We start from the raw sequence: 22,249 nt of genomic DNA, 5'->3' as shown, positions 1-22,249 counted from the left end.
CCTGTACACAATCGTCAGAGATTTTTCCCTTAGCGGTGCCTGCTGGGGCAGAGTGAGCTCCCTCTGGTGACTCACACCACTGCACACAGCTATAAAAGGCTACGCTGCCCTCTGACCCTTCTCCATTCTGTCCTACCAGCAAGACTCCAATAGAGAGGGGAAGGAGGGTGGGTCGTGGAATGGACATGTGCAACACATCTCAAAGAACAACAGTTACAGAAAGGTAGGTAACTGTTTTTTGCCTGAAGGTTGGAATGAAGAAGGTGACCGTGATCCTGCGATATCACATGGAAGAGCAGAAGTCTGACTGATAGAGCTAGTAAAGTCAAAATCCAATGCTGACATATCCATATTAGAGCTATTAGAATAAAGTGCGTGGAATCTTGCTTGACTTTGGATAAGATTTTGGACAGGAGTGGAACTGGAGGGAAGGCATACAGTAGGCCTCTCAACCAGGGCAGAAGGAAAGCATCTGTCAGTGAACCCGAGCTGTGACCTGCTCAGGAACAACAAATATTTTTTGCTTTCTCTTGTTGGAAACAGGTCCACTTGACGAGTTCCGCACTGCGGGAAAATGGAGCTAGAAAAGTCTGGTCCAAGGGACAACTCACAATGGCCTGTGAATGACCTGCTCGCAGAGAGTGTTCTGAGCTCCCGGATTGTAAGCTGCTTTCAGGTTGATGGAACCTGTGAAGCATATATTCCACAGGAGGATTGCCTCCTGGCATAACTTTGTGGATTGGACCTCTACATGCAAACATTCACCAGTCCATGGAGGATAAGACCCAAATGGGTACTTGAACCACTATGTCTATATGATGACGGGCCAGTAAGTACACCAAGGCTATCCAACCCTGTAGATGTCTCAGGTGTAGTTTGGCATGTAGGTGCATGCTGCCAAGCATCCTAGAAGTTTGAGGCAGTTTCAAACTCTGATGCCAGGATAAGCCTTTAGATCTAGAGCAATAAGTCACTTTGTTTGGAACCTCTGCTGTGTCAAGTCAAGTCCAAAACTACTCCAATGAATTCTATTCACTGAATAGGAGATATACAGTGAAATCTGTCCTTGATCAGTAGCCCCAGTGTGTCAAAAGTGGACTGAATAGTTGCTACGCTGGAGAGTACCAGAGACCTGGGCTGGCCAGTCATCCAGCAAGGAAATACATGCAGTCCAGACTTGCTCAGGAATGCCACTACTACATCCATGCATTTGGTGAATATGCTACAAGCTGCTGATAGTCTGAAAGGGAGCACTGCAAATTGGTAGTGGAATCCATTGACCATGAACCTGAGGAATTTTGGTGGCTCTGGTGAATTGCCATGTGAAAATAAACATCTTTTTAAGTCGAGAGCAGCATACCAATCCCCTGGGATCTAAGGAAGGGATACTAGATGCTACAGTGGCCATTCAGAATAAATAGGCCTGAGGACACCCTTCCCTTTTGCCTTTGAGATCAGGAAGTAACAGGACTAAAATCTCTTCCCTGTGAACAACATGGGAACTTCCTGTATTTCCCCCAGGAAAAGCAGAGACTGGACTTCCTGATGTAGCATCCTCTTGTGAGAGTGGTCCCTGAAGAGGGATGGGGAAGGGAGGTTGGAAGGGAGGTAGAAATCAATTGAAGACTGTATCACAGCTTCCTTTTCCTTAGGACCCACTAATACATGATGATGTGCATCCAAATGCTTAATAAGTGGGATAAGCATTTGGCAAAAATAGCACTCAGGAAAGATGGCACTATGGGGAGTGTATACTGTCCTCAACCAACAGGTCAAAATCATTGCTTAGATAATCCAGATCGCCTAGAAGAGCTGGTAGCTGCCGAGGGAGGTGGAGGAGGAAGATGTATCTTGTAACTCCTTCCCTTTTTTTTTAGACTGGTCCTGGGAATGTGGCAAAAATAGCTGAAACCATTGGGAATGCTGTGGGTGGAATGGCTTTATATTTTGTGGCCAGTGTATAGATCCTCAGTGACTTAAGGGTCGCCCTTGAATCCTTAAGGCTATGTAGCCTCTGATCAGTTTTACTGGACAACATGTGAGGTCTTGAATTGTTTGTTGCACCTCTGGAGAGAGGCCTGATGCCTGCAGGCAAGATAAATGCCTTATCATGATGGCAGAGGCCATAACTTGAGCTGTGGAAACTGCACCATCCAGGCTCACTGGCAATGCCATTCTGGCGATTAATTTGCCTTACTTCGCCAAAGAAGAGAACTCTTGAAGTTCAATGACAAGCTTCCTGATGAGGCAAAGTAGGATATTATCCTATAGGCTGAAATTGTATCAACCCAGCAGAGCTTGCTGGTTTGCGATCCTGAGCTGTAAACTCCCAGTGGAATAAAATTTCCTGCTAAAGGGATCTAGATTGTTTTGCTTCCTTTCTCTTCAGAGTAGAGGCCTGGTGTCCTTGCCTCTCCTTTTTTGTTGGTGGCTGCAACCACCAGGGAGCCTGGAGAAGGGTGGTTGTAAAAGTGTTCAAAACCCCATAATACCTTTTCTCCACCCTTAGGGAGAGGGAGGCAGAGAAGAAGGGGTAAGTCATAAAATCTTGACGGGCTCCAGGACAGCTTAATTAATAGGGAGAGCTATCGTAGAGGGACCTGCAGAAGCTAAAATACCCACAAGCCTGTGACACCTTTCTTTTATCTCTTCTGCCTGGATATCTAGAGCTACAGTCACCCTCCTCAACAAGGAGCTCTAAAATCATCAGGAGGGGAAGAGGTAGAGTCAGTCACTACTGCCTCATCAGGCAACATAGAAGAGGCTAAGGTTGTTGAGGAGGTACCTCCTCCAATCCCTCTACTGGGGAGTCCCAAGCATGCAGCTCTACTTTCATGGTACCAATACTGGTACCAGGGAAAGGAAGATGGTGACCTTCTTGCAGATGCTCCAGGCTGACATAGAAGGGTGGGGAGGCAGCAGAAAAGTTCTGGAATGTGGAGGGAAGCCCCAAGAGGTCTGGAAGGGTTACTGGTATGGAGGTTGAACCCAGCTCTGTGCAGACCACTGACTATTAGGATGATGAGACTGTGGACAGTATCACAGCAGGCAGGCCCCCCACTGGGACTGCTGGGCATACTCAGATCAGAACACAGTCTGAGTCTGAGGAGGAGTCTATCTCCTCTGAGCATTGGGGAGCTGAACCCATTCGTACCGAGGAGAGAGGTTCCAAGTCTTGGGAAGAGGGTATCAGCCAAATCATTGCTGGCTTGCCCGTAGATGCAATCCTACATAAAGGTGCCACAAGAGTAGAAGTGGCTGGTACTGAGCAGTGCTCTGAGGCTGGGCCGGAGCATGTGGTTCTGCTATCAGTACCGTGCAAGGCTCTTGAATCACAGGAGAAGTTGGTACTGACAAATTAAGCAACTCTCAGGTTGCCTCGAAAGCCTGAGGTATCAACAGCACTGGAAAGGGCTCCTAGGCTTGAGGTACCACTAGGGGTACCAACCCTTTGGGAAATGGTCTCAGCTGACCCTTCCTGACTTTTTTGAGCGCACCTCTGAGTTCTTGTGAGCATTCAGTGCTTCTCCTTGCCGGGTGGTGGTATCAAATCTTTATTAGACTCATGCAGTCTCTTCTTAGGCTCCTCTGGCACAGATCTGCCTGAGGACTCTGTCAGAACAGGAGGAGCACTCAAGGAGACTTGGACATGCTTGGAACCCATTTTGAATGGGGGCAGGTTCTGAGGATGGATGGAGTGCAGAGTCCATGAGCAGATACTCGCATCTGGCAGCGCTTCCCTTTTTCCAGCTGGGACCCTCTACAAGTGTGACATTTGTCACTTACATGCGCCTCTCCCACAGACTTAAGGTAGGTGGGGTATGGGTCACTCACTGGCATAGACCTGTTACATGAACAACAGGCCTTAAAGCCAGGAGAGGACGGCATCAGTCTGGTACCAATCCCAGTACCCAATCAGGCATCAGCAACTGTACACTAAAAAGACTGTATTCCAAACTTATCCCTAAAACTAACTATTTACAGATATGCTATACAAGACTACAAACTAATGTTACAGGTACTATTTACACTAAGGGAGGGAAGCTATTCCTCCCCTTTATTCGGCATTGGTGAGGCCTCATCTGGGGTAGTGTGTCCAATTTTGGGCCCCACACTACAAGAAGGATGTGGAAAAACTGGATAGAGTCCAGTGTAGGGCAACAAAAATGGTTAGGGGGCTGGAACACATGACTTATAAGGAGAGGCTGAGGGAACTGGGATTGTTTAGTCTGCAGAAGAGAAGAATGAGGGGGGATTTGATAGCTGCTTTCAACTACCTGAGAGGTGGTTCCAGAGAGGATGGTTCTAGACTATTCTCAGTGGTAGAAGAGGACAGGACAAGGAGTAATGGTCTCAAGTTGCAGTGGGGGAGGTTTAGGTTGGATATTAGGAAAACCTTTTTCACTAGGAGGGTGGTGAAGCACTGGAATGGGTTACCTAGGGAGGTGGTGGAATCTTCTTCTTTAGAGGTTTTTAAGGTCAGGCTGGGGTGATTTAGTTGGGGATTGGTCCTGCTTTGAGCAGGGGGTTGGACTAGATGACCTCGTGAGGTCCCTTCCAACCCTGATATTCTATGATTCTATGATTCTACATGACGAATCAAAGGTGGCAGCTCCAACAACAACCATTACTTGCGGTAGGAGGGAACTGAGGAAGGATGGGGGCAACACAGTCCTTTATACTTGTGTGCAGTGGCATGAGGCACCAGAGGGCGCTCACGCTGCCCTGATAGGTTCTGCTAGGGGAAAATTCTCCAACTGTGCATAAGATGTGCACACACCCAAAGTGGAACAGACGTGTGCAATCACTCAAAGAAAAAGAACAGCATAACAACATTGCAATGATGATAGAGGATAATGGGTTTTAATTTCTCATATCATCAATGGTGAATTAGTATGGCTGAAAATAGTTTGACACTCATACCTTGCAAATGCAGGATCCTATGCAAGGGTCATCATTCAAGCTGCCTTTCACAGAGCAGCTACAGGCCATACAGTCAGGATAACCCTTGTAACCCAACGCACATCGACTGCAGCTTTCACCTGCATAGCCAGTCTTGCAGTGGCAGAATCCAGGGAGCATGCCTATGGAAAGTCAAAGAAAACACTAAACCCACATATGTATTGATTTATCTTTATTATGAGTTATTTGTACTATGACTGCAAGGATTGGGGCCACACCTGTGTTCAGCATTGTACAGGTATAAATTGTGTGCACAGAGCATGCCCTGAAAAGCTGACAATCCTAGGGCCAGTGTGCCGCTCTTACTCCTATTGAATAGCACCTTAACCCAACAAGACATCCCCCAGAAATCAGTGGGACTGCTCCATGAGTACTACTAAATGTGAGGGGTGGGGGCAGCATCTAGGTCTCATTTATCCCACACTGTCTGAGCAGGCTTTACATTTAAAATAAACAGCTGTCATTAAGATTTAGCATTACATATACAAATACGTGGGCAAAAAAAAATGGCAGCATAACGGAGTCTCTGATTCAGGAAGCATCCAACCCCTGGAGCTGTTACAGGTTGTTTAAAAGCAAAATTACTAGGAGATTATTTATTTCACCCCACAGTAGAGTGCCTTGGATGAAGAGGTGGGTTGATTCAGTCAAGGATCGCTGTCTAACTTTTAGAGCAGTGGACTGGGAGTCAGGTCTCAGAGGTCCCAGCTCTGCCACTGACTTGGATGATTACAGACTGAACCATTTAAACTTCTGTGCTTCAGTTTATCCACTGGTAACATAGATTACCGATGGGCTAAAGAGGTCACTGTTTAATCTGGCAAATCTTTGCATGGATTATGGCCTTTCAAATCCAAAACCAAGGGTTGTTAGGGTCAGAGCTCCATTTTATCCATACCAAAGGTTGTAGCTAGGGTATGGTTTCATAAAAGATTCTGGTTCTGGCCCTTATCTATATTGAACATAAACCTATCACACAGGACTATTATGAAAATCAGTGTTTAATAAGCACTTTGAGAGTCAAATATTAAAATGTGCTATTTATGCCAGAAGCATCATTATTTACCTTTAGAATTATCAGTGGAACATACTAGGACAGTAGGAAAAATACTGCTATTGAAATGTACGGTATGATGGTCATAATGGGAACTATACAATAAAAAATAAATGTTTTTACTGAAACAATTCCAGATCACTTGGGAATATAATTCTCCAACCTGTTTTCTGATCTATCCAAATCTCATTATGCAATTTTCTATAGTATCTTCTTATAGCAATGGCCAATTGTTCATTGTACCAAATATATAAAGTACTCCTGCACTGGGCCAGAGAGAGACATTTTAATTATTATTCATACTCAATAATCCTCAGCCTTGACATACCCAGAGTGCACATCCTGCAACCTCCATCTCAGTGAGAAGCACTCATTACTACCTATACCCCCAGTCATCATCATCTTCCCATTTAAATTTAAGAATTATAACCTGTTTATTGCTTGGTGTGCCACATCTTCAGAAGCAGATTTCCATTTTACATCATGCAAACAATTTCTCCTTAAACAACCAGCCAGCTCCTCTGGAATGTGTTTCAATATATCTAATGTGTATTCATTCTGATTTGCAAGTATATAGAGAAATTTCATTGGAATGGATCATGTTTCTCAGCCTTTCATTCAGACAAGAAACAGACTCTTTTCAGTTTACAAATACTCAGGTAAATTGGCTTTTTTCAGTTGCTGTCTTGGATGAGAGGTTTTTTGCTATCTTCACTGAAATAGAGATTCTGTCAAGGTAGCATATTATGGGCTCAATACATAGTACTTCCTTCACAACTGGCTGGGTACAATATCTTTTTTTTAGTACATAGGGTTTCATTGAGCTAGTGAACACATATTCAAGACAGAAATGAACAGGGATCTGTAAGGGAAAAGTTTGGATCTGTGCCTAGCTGTTACAGTGATGCTTGCAGTATAAGAGCTGTTGTGACAACTGGTCTATAACTTTTGCCTGCTTAGGAATTTACCATGGAAAGTAGGTCATGTTATTTTCAGTAAAACATGTTATTAACAGGTGCAAGAGAATCAGACAGAGAAACTAAATTAGTCAAAATGTAATAGGCCAAGTTGATATGATTCAAGGACTGTGTTAAAGTTATACTTGTTAAAAATAGGAGACGTGGAATCAGAGGTTAATGAGCCAAAATTGGCATATCTGATATTAGGCCTAATTGGAGGTTAAAATAATGATGGGATGGGCTATTCCACTCGTAACTCCCTTTTGGGGTCCTTAAAAGAAAGAGATTTTTGTAGGGAAAGTACAAAAGAACAAAACGGAAAACAGACAGAAAGAACAGACAGACTCTACTGGAATGAGCTTCGCCAGCATGGCTGCCATCTCCACCTTTTGCTGGGAACCCAGCCCTTCATCATCCTAATCCTGATCGGAACAGGCCAGAAAGAGAGGGACCCAGGTGACATTGTACCCCTACCAGCTCCAGCTGAATCCCAAACTCCACATGGGATTACTGCCATTATCATCCTTGATCCCATCTAAGAGACTATCAAACAAGACTTCTAAGACTTTAACAACAACAGCACCACCAGCAGTTCTAGGCCCAAAGAGTTTACAATCTAAGACAACAGGCAATGAGTAACAAATAACTGGAGGTAATAGGGGAGTAACGATAAAGGTTCTGTGAGCGGAAATGTGATTATGTAGCCTAGTTGTATGCACAGATCGTTTTGAGTTTGCTAATTTTAAATATATATAAGATAAACTATCAGAACTCCCTTACTGGCCCTCTAGCCAGCCATCACAAATTGTCCTTTCCCATAAGCATCATAGTAGAAAAGGATCTTGTGGAGGGACTTCAAGGAGGAAGGAAGAGTGGCTTTACAGCCTTTTTCAGTGAGAGTGTTCTGTCCTTCCGCACAGACTGCTTCAGGGAGGGTATTCCATGAATGAAGGCTGGCATGGAAAAAAGACGGGAGGAGTTATTGGAAATGTGGACAAATGGACAACAGAGGCTGGTATCATTGGCAGAATAAAGAGTTGGAAGGCAATATGACAAGATACAAGAACAAGTAAGTAAGGAGGGACAGAGGTGTTAGAGACCTTAAAGGTGAGCGGGTTGGGGGGGGGTGAGCCTGTATCTGATATGGTAGAGAAGACAGAGCCAGCACAGAAACTAAAGCGTATTCTAACATAGATGGAGCTGAAAAGGGTTGTCAGGAAGGAGGAGCTTCCGTCAACCTAGGAGATGATGAGGGTCTAGACAAAAGGTTTAATGGTGTGAAGAGAGGGGAAAAAATGTCAAGACATCCAGGTAGACATGTTAAAGAGAGAAATTGAAATATGGAATTGGATGGATTGAGACACTAGAGAACAACTGTGGAGAAAGATGAGGAGTGGATCAACGATGAAGTTCTGAAGGACACCACCAGAAAGAGGAAAAGGGGAGCAGCAGAACCTATCAGAAGAAAGACTGGTGCAATGACTACAGAGGCAGGAGGAGAACCGGGGGAAGACAAGAATCACAAAAGCAAGGGAGGATAAAGTTTCAAGAAGGACATATGGATGCAGTTATTTTGAAGCAGCAGTTATTTTGAATATCCTGCTCCACACAGTACAAAACTCTGTCGAATGCCCCCTACTGTGGTTAGTTCAGTAGGTATGAGAAATAAACTGCACTGTAGCTGACAGCTACCTGGAGACACACATGCATGTGTGGCACCACATTTCTTTAATTAAGGCCTTCTTCTCTCAAAATGATAGCCTCATTATTTTACTAAAGAGACTGAACATCAGCAGTAGCAGATGTTTGAATAAAAGGGGTCCCTTTTAATAGCATTCGGTTTTTTAAGTCCTTCATCTATAACCTGTATAATCTATAACCTGTGCACTCTCATCAACAGGTTTGCTAAAAGACATCACATTGTCTTGCTGTGTCTTTTCTAACCCTGGGAGTCAAGTTCTCTTCAGTTTCTACACAATTTCCTCTTAATCTGTGTGATATACTGTTCCTTTCACTTCTGTATTAATCAGGCTCTATCATTCTATCTAGAATCTTTAATCATGTTATTTAACTGATGTAATCAGTACATGGCTGATGTAGTAGATTTTGTACCTCTGGGCTCTGTATTTATAGCTCTGTTGTGCTTTTTTTATGTTCCATTGAATTACTTGGGGAAAAAAAGATCACTGGAGTATCTCTTATCAATAGTGTACAATTAGTCCAATTAAACAAATCTCTTAAAACCTGACCTTGAAGTTTTGCTGCACCCCAACCAAATGTCAACAACAAAAAAACATTGTTTCCAAGCTACAAGAAAGCAGAATGTTCTCTATTTGAAGGTGGCTCTTACAGAGAAACCAAGGTGAAAAATTTATAATCCTACAGTAATAATAGAGATGGTAGGTAAATGTGACATCTTTCAAAGGGACTTTTCCTAGTTTTCAAATGCAAATAGGCACTCAGAAGAAAAGATTAAGGTTCTGCTTTATTTTAATCTCTGTCTCTAAAAGAGAAAGCTCTCTGCTCTTGGCAAGAGGACTAGAAAATCCTTTACAAGGATGCAACTGCATGCTGTGTGCTTCATGCATGCATCTTGCTTCCCAGCACAGAATTAGGAGACATGCTAGAGGCTGAATTTGGGGAGAGGTCTAGTGTGTCTGTGTATTGGAATGTCAGTATCTACTATATTTCAGAGAAGCCTGGAATAATGGGGAAAGCCAACATAAAAAAGTTCAGTTGGGAATATTCTTCCCAATGTGCACATGCCTGCGGGCTGCAAAACTGAAAGATAGTATGAAAGAATGCTGTGAGAGCACAGGCGGATTAGTGACCATGTGAATGAATTAGCACTGGTCTGCTGTGAGGGCTGGCTCAGTGAAGGGAGATAATTCAGCTTTCATTTTAACAATGTTGGTCACAATGTTTAGCACTGTAACTGTAATGTAACTGTCAGGGATCTTACCTCCTTCCGCATGTTTCTCATCCTTGACACAAGTAGCATGTAAAGACCCAACTGGATCACAGAAACATGGCCGGCATGGGTTAGGGTCATCTGGTAATACCTACCAGAAACAAATACAAGTACAAAAAAAAAAAAACAGTGAGTTTCAAAGCTAAATCTTACCTTTTAAAAATTAGAAACTGGTACATAAATTTTAATAAACAACCAAAAAAAAAAAAATCAGGATCGAATCATGCTGTGTTTAGGGTTTGTTTCAAAAACTGAAACAGCATTGTTCACTCAGTCTATTAGTTTGTTATTCAGTCTGCATGTTAATCTTAGCAAATTTTTACCAAAGAGACGCTCAAGTAATTGAGGCCCCAAATTTAGTTTATTAAAGGAAAACAGTTGTATATAAACTAATGTTAACAGAAATGTTTTTATAATTTTTTTAATTACAGGGAATGAAAGCATGCTTTAGTTTTTAAACCTCTTTGGGTTTCTAGTAGCTAAATTCTGCAGCACTGTGATAATGAATGAGAAGCATGGATTGAAACTTATTGTAAGTGGAGTAGTTCAGTTACACGGTCCAAGATGAGTGAAAAACAATAAACTGCAGGATAAATGAAGAAAAGTGAACACTAGACAACTGAACAATTTGCTTTCATCTTCCCTTTTCCCATCTTAGAAAAGGAATCACAGACAAGACCCACATTTTATTGTAACAGTATGCAGAGAAATCTAGGTGTACATATTCCATCATTCTCTTTTTCCTGTGGGCAGCAGAGGATTTATATGGAAGGGGATGGAACTTATATTGATTATGACTGGCAAGTGCAATCATATTTCCCTCTGTGAGTACCCCATCATTTTGGGACCCCATGTAGCTGTTCGTTTCAAGTGTCCTTAAGGTCAGTTGACCTCTACTTGGTGTTGCTTGATGAATTGGGCACAAGCAGTAAAGAGCTATCATGTTGGTTGTAAAAGCTTATTAACACTTCCATTCTGTGCCTGATCCCCAACAACTCAGGGGACAAGACCCAACACAGATTGAACCCTGTATATCCTCACCCTTATTCCAAGATTCAGCATTTTGACCATTGATAAACCAACATCTCTGAACACGGAAAGCTACCAAAACCACACTGAACCTTGAGAATATTTTCATAGTCTTTTTCCATTATTAGGAAGAAAGAACATTCTCACAGTAAGACAAAGAAGTTAGAGTGGTATTTTCAAAAGTTCCTAAGTGACTTAAGAGCACAATTATTATTGACAGTCTATGGAACTTGTGCTCCTATATGTCTTTCATGCACTTCTGAAAATACCACCATATGACTTGGGAGGTGAGAGTTCTATTCAAAGGCTGGTCATACTCTTTCTTTGTGACCTTGGACAAGTCACTTAGCCCTACATTTTCAAAAGTCTGGCCTTCCTACTCTATTTTCAGAAGCTTGTCCACATTTTCTATACTCACAATTGACTGTGGACACAAAAATTACTAGTTGGAGAACTGCTTAAATTTTGCTCCAAAATCAGTTTAACCATCCAGCTGCTGACAAAAGACCAAAACTCTTTCTTCTACATGCTTTGAAAACAAAATGCAACCTTGCTACATAGGGGGAATTTTTAATTTTTTTCATTTGTTGTTAGCCTCCATGGTAGTAGAGAGAAGATCAATCAGGCCCAGTGGCCAGACTTTGCTGAACTGAGGGCCACAATGATAATGTACCAGGAACCTCCAGGAATCCAAGAGGCACATCTAAACAGAATAGAGAGCAGCTCTCTGGATCTTTAATACAGAGTGAAGACAGCTCATGGAGATAACAGATCCCAGTATGCCATGCTTCTTCTCATGGCCTCAATTCAGACTGAGATGGAGCATCATCTTCTAGAATTTATGGTAGCATTTCCACAGACCATATCTCTCTCTACTGAAGTGGAAGGAATCACCAGGATATATTGTAGAATTTTGTTGACTATGTCTGGTTTGCAACTGCATTTTGGCCATGCCTGATAAAGGTCAGGTGATGCTAACAGATTAAATATAATATAGCAGTACTTCTAAATCAAAGAGCTTAAACCAATTAGAGATTCTCCTTTCTCCCAATTTCCTCACCACCCCCAACAACTACAGCAATATCTCTCTGCTTTCTGAGAGTGTATGTTGAAATTCTCTATGATGCAAAAGCTGTGTTTGCAGGATTGCATCCTCCTTTAATTCAAACTGAAGTACTAGCTGGAGGCCCTGACCTTAAGAACATTTCTTCATATCAACACAATTTGCTTTCATATTCCTGTGAACATCTACTTTACAGATTTCCAACTGTGAAAGGCGACTAGTTGGCTGTCAGAATTAGAACTTAACCTTCATAAAATGGCAATCAAAAGTGTGTCTTCTCTACTTAATAAGCTAACTCCCCACACAGAAGTGATAGCTTGAACTACTTAGAAGCGACAGCAGAGCATACTTTACCCCTTTTGGCCTGAAGTAGCCATCAGTGCAGGTCTCACAGTTTATGCCTGCAGTATTGTGTGTACAATTAATACACACTCCACCCCCAGTGTATTCTCCATGGATATTCAAACTCCGATTTCTGTCTGCAATATTCTGATCATAGTAACATTCCTTAGTCTTCCCATGACAATTGCATTCTGAAAAAGAAATAACTGTAATAGCAAACCTCACACCCAGGCTACAGACATGCAGAAATAACATTTTTACTGAAGTATTAACAACATCCTTTCATCATTTTGACATCTGTACCATGAACATGCTACAAGATACAAGGACTACAAAGAATCTATTGAGATGTTAAAACTGTTAGCAACATTAACATTCACCAAAGCTAAAAAGGAAGCTTAATGGAAGTACTTCATCTACATATAATGCGTGTTGGAGATGGTCACAACAAAGACTTTGAATCCACACTTCTTCAAATTTCAGGACAGTTCAAATTTGAATCTTCAGATCCAAAATTGCCCCCCCTTTGGCTTTTGTCCCAGGCTGGACCCAAAATTACAAGAGGACAATATTCTGGTTCGTTTCATGAGATTTTCACTATTAAAATGTGTAAAACAGTCTGCAAGATTTCAGTACTATTGAATCAACCCTTTTTTCATGATTTAGCCTCAGACCCCAAACCCTAGGCTCAACTTAACCGGGATCTAAACTCCACCTCCCTGGCCAACCTCTAATATTTTCATGTGTGTTATAAACGAGTTTGGTGCCTGGTTTGTACAAATGTAGAATTTTGGTAATTATCAGTTCCAAAATTTAATAAAGAGGAATCCCTGATCCAAAGCCCACTGAACTCAGAGGGAGTCTTTCCATTGACTTCAGCATGCTTTGGATCAGACTCTGTGGGCTCGTCTGCACTATTTAGGTACAGCCCTGCACCTAAAGGGCTGCAAAGAGCATTAGAATAAATGCATCTGCACTCCTGTAGCCATATGAACACTCATGTACAGTAGTATTGCATTTTAATAGGTTCAGAAATTAAGATGCTTTGTGAACATCAGTGTTAACTATTATTATTAGAGATAGGAGAAATTCCAGCTTTTTGAACTTTGTTTTCATTCCAAATCAGAACGAAAAGTTGAATATCAATATTTTCCAGAAAATGTAAATTTAAAAAAATGATTTGGAAATATGAAATTTCATTTAGATAATGTTGAAACATTTCATATAAATATATAAATATCTTAGTCAAAATGAATTGAAATTAACCATTTTTACCTTATCGAAACAAAATGAGAAAGTCAAAACAAATTGTTTTGATATTCTCCTATTGAAAATTTCACCAAAATTGACATTCTCACAAAACATTTTAATTTTGACAAAACTCTATTTTTCGGTGGAAATCTGTTTAACCAAAACTTTTTCAACCACGTCTATTAATTATATGGTTAAATATAGCATAGTGGATCTAAACAACATGTGGTTTACATTTACAATCACTTGCAAGTGTTATTTTGAAGTTAAATGAATTCTCCAGAGGCTTAAGGACTAAATACTACTCAGAGTGACCAGGAATTAAGCTAACACTTTTTTATTTTGCTTTGCTTTTTTATAATTTACCTTCACACTCAGACTTGACCAGGAATGTCCCAGCTTGCCAAGGCTTTTGATGAAAACCGGGACAGCAATGATCACAACTGTCTCCACATGTGTTGTGCTCACATTCACAAGTAGATCTCTAATTTACATTAAAAAAAAAAAGAAAACAAAGTACTAACACAGCATGATGTTATAACAAAGCAAAGACAAGAGCTTTGAGACAGGTGGAGGTTAAGAATACATGCAAACCAGCCCACCTATGACTGACAACCTCTCTTATATTATCCGGTTTTCTTCAATGGTCCTTTACAATCTATTCATCATATTTTTATAATGATCTTAAATATTTCAGACCTGTGCCTTTCCAGCAATACATTTATGCAAATTACTGCAAGCAAAGTGATCTACAACGGATTACAGGTATATTTCATTTTTTTTTAATGTATTATAGTTGTAACACAATTCAGACAACGAATCTTTGCACAGTGGCAGAACAGGGTACTTCACCCGACTGCAATTGACATTAAAAAAAAGAAAACAAAGTATTGCATAGGCAGAACATCGAAACAGAATTTTCTGGAGAACGCTTTCTAATTCTGCAATGTTACCAACACTCTTCCAAGGCAAGCCTAATGGAAAGGCAGAGCTCTAGGGTTATGATTGTAGTCTGACAGTTGTTCTTTGAGAATAACTGCAGAAATGGTTCAGCATTTGTTATGCAGATCTTATGAAAAAGGCCTATAAGAATAAAACCAACAGGATTCTATAGAAATTACTCAGAACTATAGATATTTTTACAGAATGAGATTTTTCGAGAGGGCTTTTGAAATATCCTATTTCACTGTATAGCAGGGATATGATTTTCTATTAAATTCTATAGGATGGTTCAGAATCCTATAGAAAGATTATCATTTTCTATAAAATTCTACAGGACTTCTCCATAAGGGAAAGCTGGGTGCGATCTCACACTGTTGAATGCTAGTAGCATTACAGATAAATTCAGCAATTTCATTTTAGTGTTAATGTGTGCATACATGTGTATGGAATTGAGAAGAAGCTGGAGAATCTGCCTTAAACTGAATACCTTGTTTGATTATGTTCTGATAGAGCTGAACTTGAGTGGAAAGCTAAAAATATAGAAAAAGAAATTATAACCATTAAATTGGTGATGTTTGTTTGTTTGTTTGTTTTAGAAGAATCATGATGAATACCATGGAAGGAATAGAAAGACTGAGGGCATTCAGTTTCCAAAGCTAAATCATGTAACTTCCTGTCAGTGCTGGAGAGTTTCCAAAATGAATGGATTTATTCAAAGTCTTTTTTTTTTAATGAGAAAATCTTTCACTGTTACTGTGATGGTGGATTTCAAAGTCCACCATTCTGACTGCCAATGTTATTTCACCCTGACACAGGTTTTGGTTATATTGTCTAAGTGGGGAACAGACATCAATTCACAGAATTCTGTCAATGGGGAATATTCGTTCTCTACACCATGAATAAAGAGCCTAGAAATATACGTACGTTAGTTGCTGGATCCAAAGGACAAGCCCTTGCATGGCCAGAACAGATACACATGCCTCCAACAGATATATCTTTTACAGAATAGTAATACTGTAAGACAAAACAGAAAAGGAATTGCCAAATGGATTGCAAGCTGCAGGTGGCCAAGTACTGAAACTGCTTATTTTATTTCCTTTTTATTTATTACAAAAACAGCAGATGGTATGGTAGGTAACTGCTTCCTGAACATCAGATTCAGGCCTCAGTGAAAAAGAAAAGGGATCAAATTCTCTGCTGGTGTAAATTGTCATTGCTCCATTGAAGTCAGAGGAGCTGCACCAATTTATACAGTCTAGAATGTGGCTCACAGTTCACATACAGCACACAGATATAGAAAACTAAAGGCTAAAAATAAAGGCTAAATATTCAGAACACAAAAGAGCAGGTCATATATGTCACTTTTACCCCTGTGACGGAAGAAAGCTCAGAACCCATGGTGAAAGTATACTAACAGTAATGGTACAAAATCACTCAGCAAATACATACTATGTGTTAAAGGAAGAACTGTTTTTTATTTTTTTTTTTTTAAACAAATGCTATGTAACAAAGGCCTTTAGTCATTTCAATAAGGTAATGCTTTCGCATGCCCCGGACAGTGAGAAGCACAGTTAAAATCTCCTGCTGGTCTGCAGATTTACCTGATAGGAAATGGGGGTGGAGAGAAGGGAGAGTTCCCTATCCTGATTAATGTACTTATGGTCTGTCAGTCCACCCACTGACCATTCCCTTCCGATTTTGGTGGGGATAAATGGCCCAGACAAAAGCAAGGAGTGCATCCATGGTGGTGAAAGAATACCTGCAATATCCTTCAAATAAACAGGCTTCAGTAGGCCTGAAACTGCTTATATATGGGGGAGATTTATGGCTGGTCTTACAGATCCCACACTAGAACCCCCAGATGCACGTAACCATGCAAAACTGAATTAGCAGTAGCACTGCTGCAGGAGATTCACGAGAAGACTGAAGACAAGGTCTGGCTTGGCAGGGGACCTCTCCCCCAGCCTAATTAGATTGAAAATATCCCCTAACTAAGCTGAACACTCCCACTCTTCTTAGTCTTTCCTCAGATGGAAGTCTTCACATTCCTCTGATATTTGTCACTGCCTGTCTCTGCACACCTTATATTTCTGCCATATCCTTTTTGCGAGGAGGGAGCAGAACTGAACACTGTTCTCCAAATGAGGACATACCACTGCTTTACCTAAAGGCATTATAATAATTTCAGTATTACTTTCCATTCTAACATTTTTAAACCACTGGTGCATCATGAACAAAACTTTTTCACTGAGCTATTGCAATGTCTTTTTTTATGAGTAGTTACAATTAATTTTAAACCAGCAAAATATATGAGCAGTTCAAATTATTCCTTCTACTGTGAATTACCATGAATTTGTCAAAAGCCAATTTCAGTTGCCATCTTGTTGACTATTCACCTAGTCTGGTTAGGGTCCACTGAAGTGCCTCACATTTTTCTATAATCTTGGCTAGCCTGTGTAATTTTGGGTTATATTCAAATTTCCAAATTTTGCTAATTCATTACTCACCCCCTTTTCCAGGTCATTAATACATTAAACAATAGTAGATCTAGTATGTAACTGTAGGGACATATTTAAAATTGTTAAACTGTTGCCATATTGAAAATTGACAATTGTTGCCTAACCTTTGTTTTCTGCCATTTAGCCTAAAGGTTACTCTAAACATATGTCAGCCAATATGGCCCCAAAGGGTCTGTTGGGGCAGCAGGGAATGGGTGGGTGGGTGGGATACAAGGGAATAACAGTTATGCCCTCTTTCCCCTGTCCACACCATCTGGATGCAGCTGCCATAGGTAGGAAATAGTACAGAAACCAAGGTGCTAGTTCTAGCTACCTGTGGATCCTCCTACTGGTGCTTGAGCAGCACAAGGCGGCCTTATCTAGATGATTCAGTTGTCAAGCCTGCCTCCTTTAGATCAGCTGTGCATCCTGTCTTGAGATATGAGCAATTAGCTTCCAGACTATTACTGTCTACAGTTAGGAACTATTAAAATAAATAACACTCATAGCAATGGAAGAATCATTGTTCCACCTTAAAGACATATTGTCAGTAAGTGGGGAAGGGTAATCAGATTTTGACCTCAGGGATTTACAAGGTTTCTTTTCCCCTCACAAAAATTATTCCAAGTCTCTTTCCCCGACCCCAAACTCTCAAGTTTACCTAGTTGCCAGCTGGTGTTCACACAGCTGGGAAGTTTCCTACAAGCACTAGTGTAACACCGGACAAAGTCCTGAAACTTTAGCTACCAGATGGAATATGTCTTTGAAATGACAACATATAGAGTAAAACACTAAACGATGCAGAGATGAGAACGAAAGCACTGCACTCCTCCTTTCCTTATACACTAAAACATGTTTTAAAACGGATATGAATAATAATAATGAAAGAAATATCTTGATTAAAATGTTAACGCCAGTATGATCCAAAGGATATTGAGGAGATGGCATGAGGGGCAAAAGACATTATCTGATAACAGTCTCCTGCAGATCATCTGTACAATAATCCCACAAATCTTTACAGCCAGAGTAGCACTGCTTCTGGGTCTTCACGTTAATAACACCATTAAATTGAAAATATAAACAAACTTTCCCTTCTGCTGAGGTGAAAAAAAAAAGACTGAAGAAAGGGGAGCTATTTATTTGCCACTGGGAGTTTGACAGCAAACAGAAGCTATTCATATTCTTCCAAGATTTCCTGTGGTGATCAAAGGCAGATACAATATTAGTAAGGATAGTTCAGCATCTATTATACAGTTCTATGCCTTTACCAGAACTTACCCTCCTTGTAACTATGTGGTCAATTTCATTGGGATCTTTGTGTGCAAACATCATTAAATCAGCATTCAGTGTCCGTATCCTCTGAAATCTCAGTCGAATAAAGCGAGCTGAGGTGAATTCCAGCAATACTTGGGAAGGATCATCAGCACTGGGTCGTCCATTGATCAGAGATGTGTGAATCTAAAGACAGAATTATTGAAATGATCAGATTAAATGAATATTGCTTGTGAAGATGCCAGCAAATGTCACAGTTATGGTGTCAAACCAGATAAGGAGGCAGGGGACCATGTACTATTTCAAATATTTTCTTTTTTAGAAAGCAAATATCCCCCTGCCTCCAAAAAACTGATTTATTGTATATTGAACAGCTTCTAGAACAACTGGCTCCAACCAATATATAAATCATAAATAATAATATGTCCAAACCTAATGCAGATAAATTCTCCTGTTCTAGACTGACCTCCTATTAAGTCATTGGGCAAGAAATTTAAGAAAAGGGATTATGCGGGAAGTATTCTTGGAAAAGTTCTGCCAGAAGAAAACATCACATGTAATAAAATACCATTCTTGAGCACTTTGTGGAAAACCAAAACATTTTACTCTATGGTCTGGAGTGTTAACTTTTGATTGGTGTATCTTTATTAGATGATTTCTTGAGGTCCCTTCCAGAAACTACATTCTATTATTCTATTACTAGCTGATGAACAAAAAGAACATGACTCCATTTTCAGATCCCAGATTGAATACGCAGGGCTGGAGTGGAGAATGAAGGAGTTGTAGCAAAGTGACCATGATAGGGTTAACTAGGTTGCCCAGAGTGTTACAGGATAGAGCCTTGCTTCACTCATCCCTGACTTCCTTTTGAAAGTAAGAGTTTTCTCCCTCCCACACCAAAGTTCCCTCTAATTTTTGACAGGCCGTGTGCGCAAAAAATTTCTTCTGTGCAAACTGTTGTACTTCTGTGCAAATTTCTGTGCACACGGTGTTTCGCTGTGTGCCTGGGGTTTAGGATCTGTGTGTGCGCACACACACGCACAACTTAGAGGGAACAGTGTCCCACATACACTTTGAGGCAGTGGAATAAAGCAGCAAATTCCTGCCTACAGTCCTGTGAGTCAAGAGTTTTGTTTTGTTTTGTTGGACTGAGCACTTGCTTTACAAAAGGATTTATCTGTATTATTTTTATGACTATCATATTCACCTGAGTTCATTTGTTTGATATAATCCTGCCTGACTGAATGGAATTAAATCAAAGGATGCTGCCAAAGGGGATGTAAACAGGGAACAATAAAATGACCAAGATCAGTTACCACCAGAGAGCATATCAAGGGATCTTACAGAAACCATGGGGGACCTATTTGTTGGGAAATGACCATTTACCTGTCTCCAAGCATGCTGGCAGATTAATTTTTCTCAGTTCTGAACCTATGATCAATGGGGCACTAAACTAATAAAGAGCCTGAGCTTGAGAGAAAGGAGGTGTGAGCAAGCAGCATCTGTTCAGTGGGAAACATGAATGAGAGAGAGAGAGAACTGCAGAGGAACATGCTTCCAACCTGTCTTTTCCAGCTCAGGGACAAAGTTAACTGGGCTAGGTGGTAACTGCAGAAACTTGCAAGGGAAGGATAAAGTTTAGGTGAGACCAGATACCTATAGATTTTTGTTGTTTAAACACTTCTCTGTGCCTGCTGTGTACTTTTGGGTGAATAAACAAAACATTTGGAAAGAGAGAGGCTGACACCCCGGTATCTAGTCGGAGAGTGGTAGAACTGTGCGATACCACCCAGAGAGCGGTGAAGGTAGCAGAACCTGTCACCTGAGTGATACCCTTGAGAGGCGCTGTATAAGATGCCACTCAGCCTGTAACTGTGACAGTATGCTGGGAATGGGGGGGGGTTTGTAGCCTTGTGGGAAGAGTGCCGAAAAAGTGCCTACAGGAGAGACTGGGGGAGATTACTGGTGCCCCTGAACATTACAGCTGGCAACTAGGAATGACACCTTTTTACTTACAAAAAGGCCAAGTTGAATCTGGAAGTCATTGTGACATGGACATGGAACCCCCATAATAGTAGTTTTATAGAATGCTTTTTCAGAGTAAAACTACACTTTAAAAGGCTCCATGGGTCTATCTGCCAGGAACCCATCTCTTCTGTAAGCTAACACAGTAACAGTAATGATTTCCATTTATGCTGTATCTTTCATACAGAATGAACATTAAGAACTATATAATCCCATTTTAAATCTATATACGCATCACTTTACATACCCACTCAAATGTAGCCACCTCTTTGGTGAAATGTGGTGCCTGTTAAACATTGCACACCAACACTACACCTCGGTTTCGGAGAATACATGAGGAGTATGTTATCAAATTGAATGTGTAGGGGGAATTTAGGTAGGCAAAATGTAATTACCCAAATAATTTCTCCTTCTTTTCAGCATCTGTGAAGAAATCATTAATTTCCCCCAAGAAACATTTTAGAATCTCCATTAATAGTGCAGACTAAGATGTTCCTACTGCTTAGAAGAGATCAGAGTACCTAGGAAACATTTGCCATTAAATCAGGAATATGAAGCTAGAATTATAACTATGACTCATTTAAATATGTTTTTTAAAAAGAAGTTTCAGCTTTTGACTAATAAAATATTGTTTCAATTTAACACTTTTATAATAAGATTTTAGTGTTTTTCAAGAGCATACATTCATTTTTTCAAACTCTTGCACTTCCTGAAAGCAGTATTAGCATGCCGGACGATACTCAAGGAAAGAGGAAGATGTGGTCCTTGCCCAGGGCGGTTGTTTGTCACCAAGGTGGAAAATGTTTTCGGCACCTCCCAAGCCCAGTGTGGCGGGGGAGGGGAAAGGCCAGGCAGATCAGCAGAGCAAAAACAAACAAAAACTGCCTGGAGGATGAGGCCCACCCCTTCACCCCAATGTTGATTAGGCACCCAGAGCGACAGCCCCTGTTCCTGCCCCAGGAGCTTATGATTCAGCCCCAAGAACTGTCCCAAACAGTCTAGAGTTATCTGAGGTACTTATATGGCCTCCATTAACATAGTATCTGAGCACCTCGCAGTTTTTAATGTATGTCTCTAAGCCTTGTGAAGTAAGACAGTGCTAATATCCCCCTTTTACAGATGGGGAGCTGAGGCAGAGAGAGACTGAATGACTTGCTCAAGGACACACAGGTATTCTGTGGCAAAGCTGAGAATTGAACATGAGTCTTTCAATCCCAGACAAGTTCCCAAACCACAGGGCCATCCTGACAAATAAAACCCCAGTTAGGAAACAATCTCATGCTTTTCACATCTTGCAGTTGCATTTATTAATAACCAATTCAACAGGTCATTGATTTCATTGGAGCACTTTGCTGAATTAGGTACTATTCAATACAAGGGCATCAGAATCTGGCCTGATGTCTGCAGTGATAGCTGTATGTCCTCAAATAGTTCTAGCTACCAAATAAACTCTTTTCTAGATTCATTTTGGAGTCTAAGCTCTTTTACAACTACTGCACATCTGTCTGCTGAAACCTCAGTCACATTTATCTAAACAGGGATTTCCTTGTCCTTCCATTTCTAATAGATCTTGTGCTTGGAATAGAGAAAAATTCCAGTGATGACCTTAAAGCTGTCTGTAAAGCACCTGTAGCTTCAAAGGGGACTTTTTCTCTCTGTTTTAATGAAATAGACACAACACTTTTGCTTCACATGGCAGTATGGTTTCAACTTAAAATCAACGCAAATTTCAACAAATAAGGTTGTTTCTTATTTTAAATCATGCAAATTTTCTCATTTAAATAAATAAACCATATGATAGCTTCTTGAGGAATTCAACAAAACAGTATTTCTTCTACTCACAGCTTTGGTATTTGAAGTGAGCTACTTTGCCAAGCAATC

At 40.7% G+C, this 22,249-nt stretch overlaps 1 protein-coding gene across 1 annotated transcript in view; it reads right to left on the bottom strand.

Annotated features, from left to right (window-relative positions):
• Positions 1-22,249, bottom strand: part of LAMA2 (laminin subunit alpha 2) — a 340,783-nt gene that overhangs the window by 265,057 nt on the left and 53,477 nt on the right. Inside the window, exons 5-10 of the mRNA XM_077812149.1 lie at positions 18,350-18,529; positions 15,498-15,587; positions 13,998-14,115; positions 12,393-12,571; positions 9,938-10,037; positions 4,924-5,084 (exon numbers count right to left, since the gene is read on the bottom strand). Coding sequence (XP_077668275.1) covers positions 4,924-5,084; positions 9,938-10,037; positions 12,393-12,571; positions 13,998-14,115; positions 15,498-15,587; positions 18,350-18,529 — 828 coding nt within the window. The remainder of the gene's footprint in view (positions 1-4,923; positions 5,085-9,937; positions 10,038-12,392; positions 12,572-13,997; positions 14,116-15,497; positions 15,588-18,349; positions 18,530-22,249) is intronic.

Source organism: Eretmochelys imbricata, chromosome 3 (assembly GCF_965152235.1).
Source record: "Eretmochelys imbricata isolate rEreImb1 chromosome 3, rEreImb1.hap1, whole genome shotgun sequence".
NCBI lineage: Eukaryota > Metazoa > Chordata > Testudines > Cheloniidae > Eretmochelys > Eretmochelys imbricata.
The sequence above is the reverse complement of the archived record's forward strand: the minus strand, read 5'-3'. Positions and strand labels throughout refer to the sequence as shown.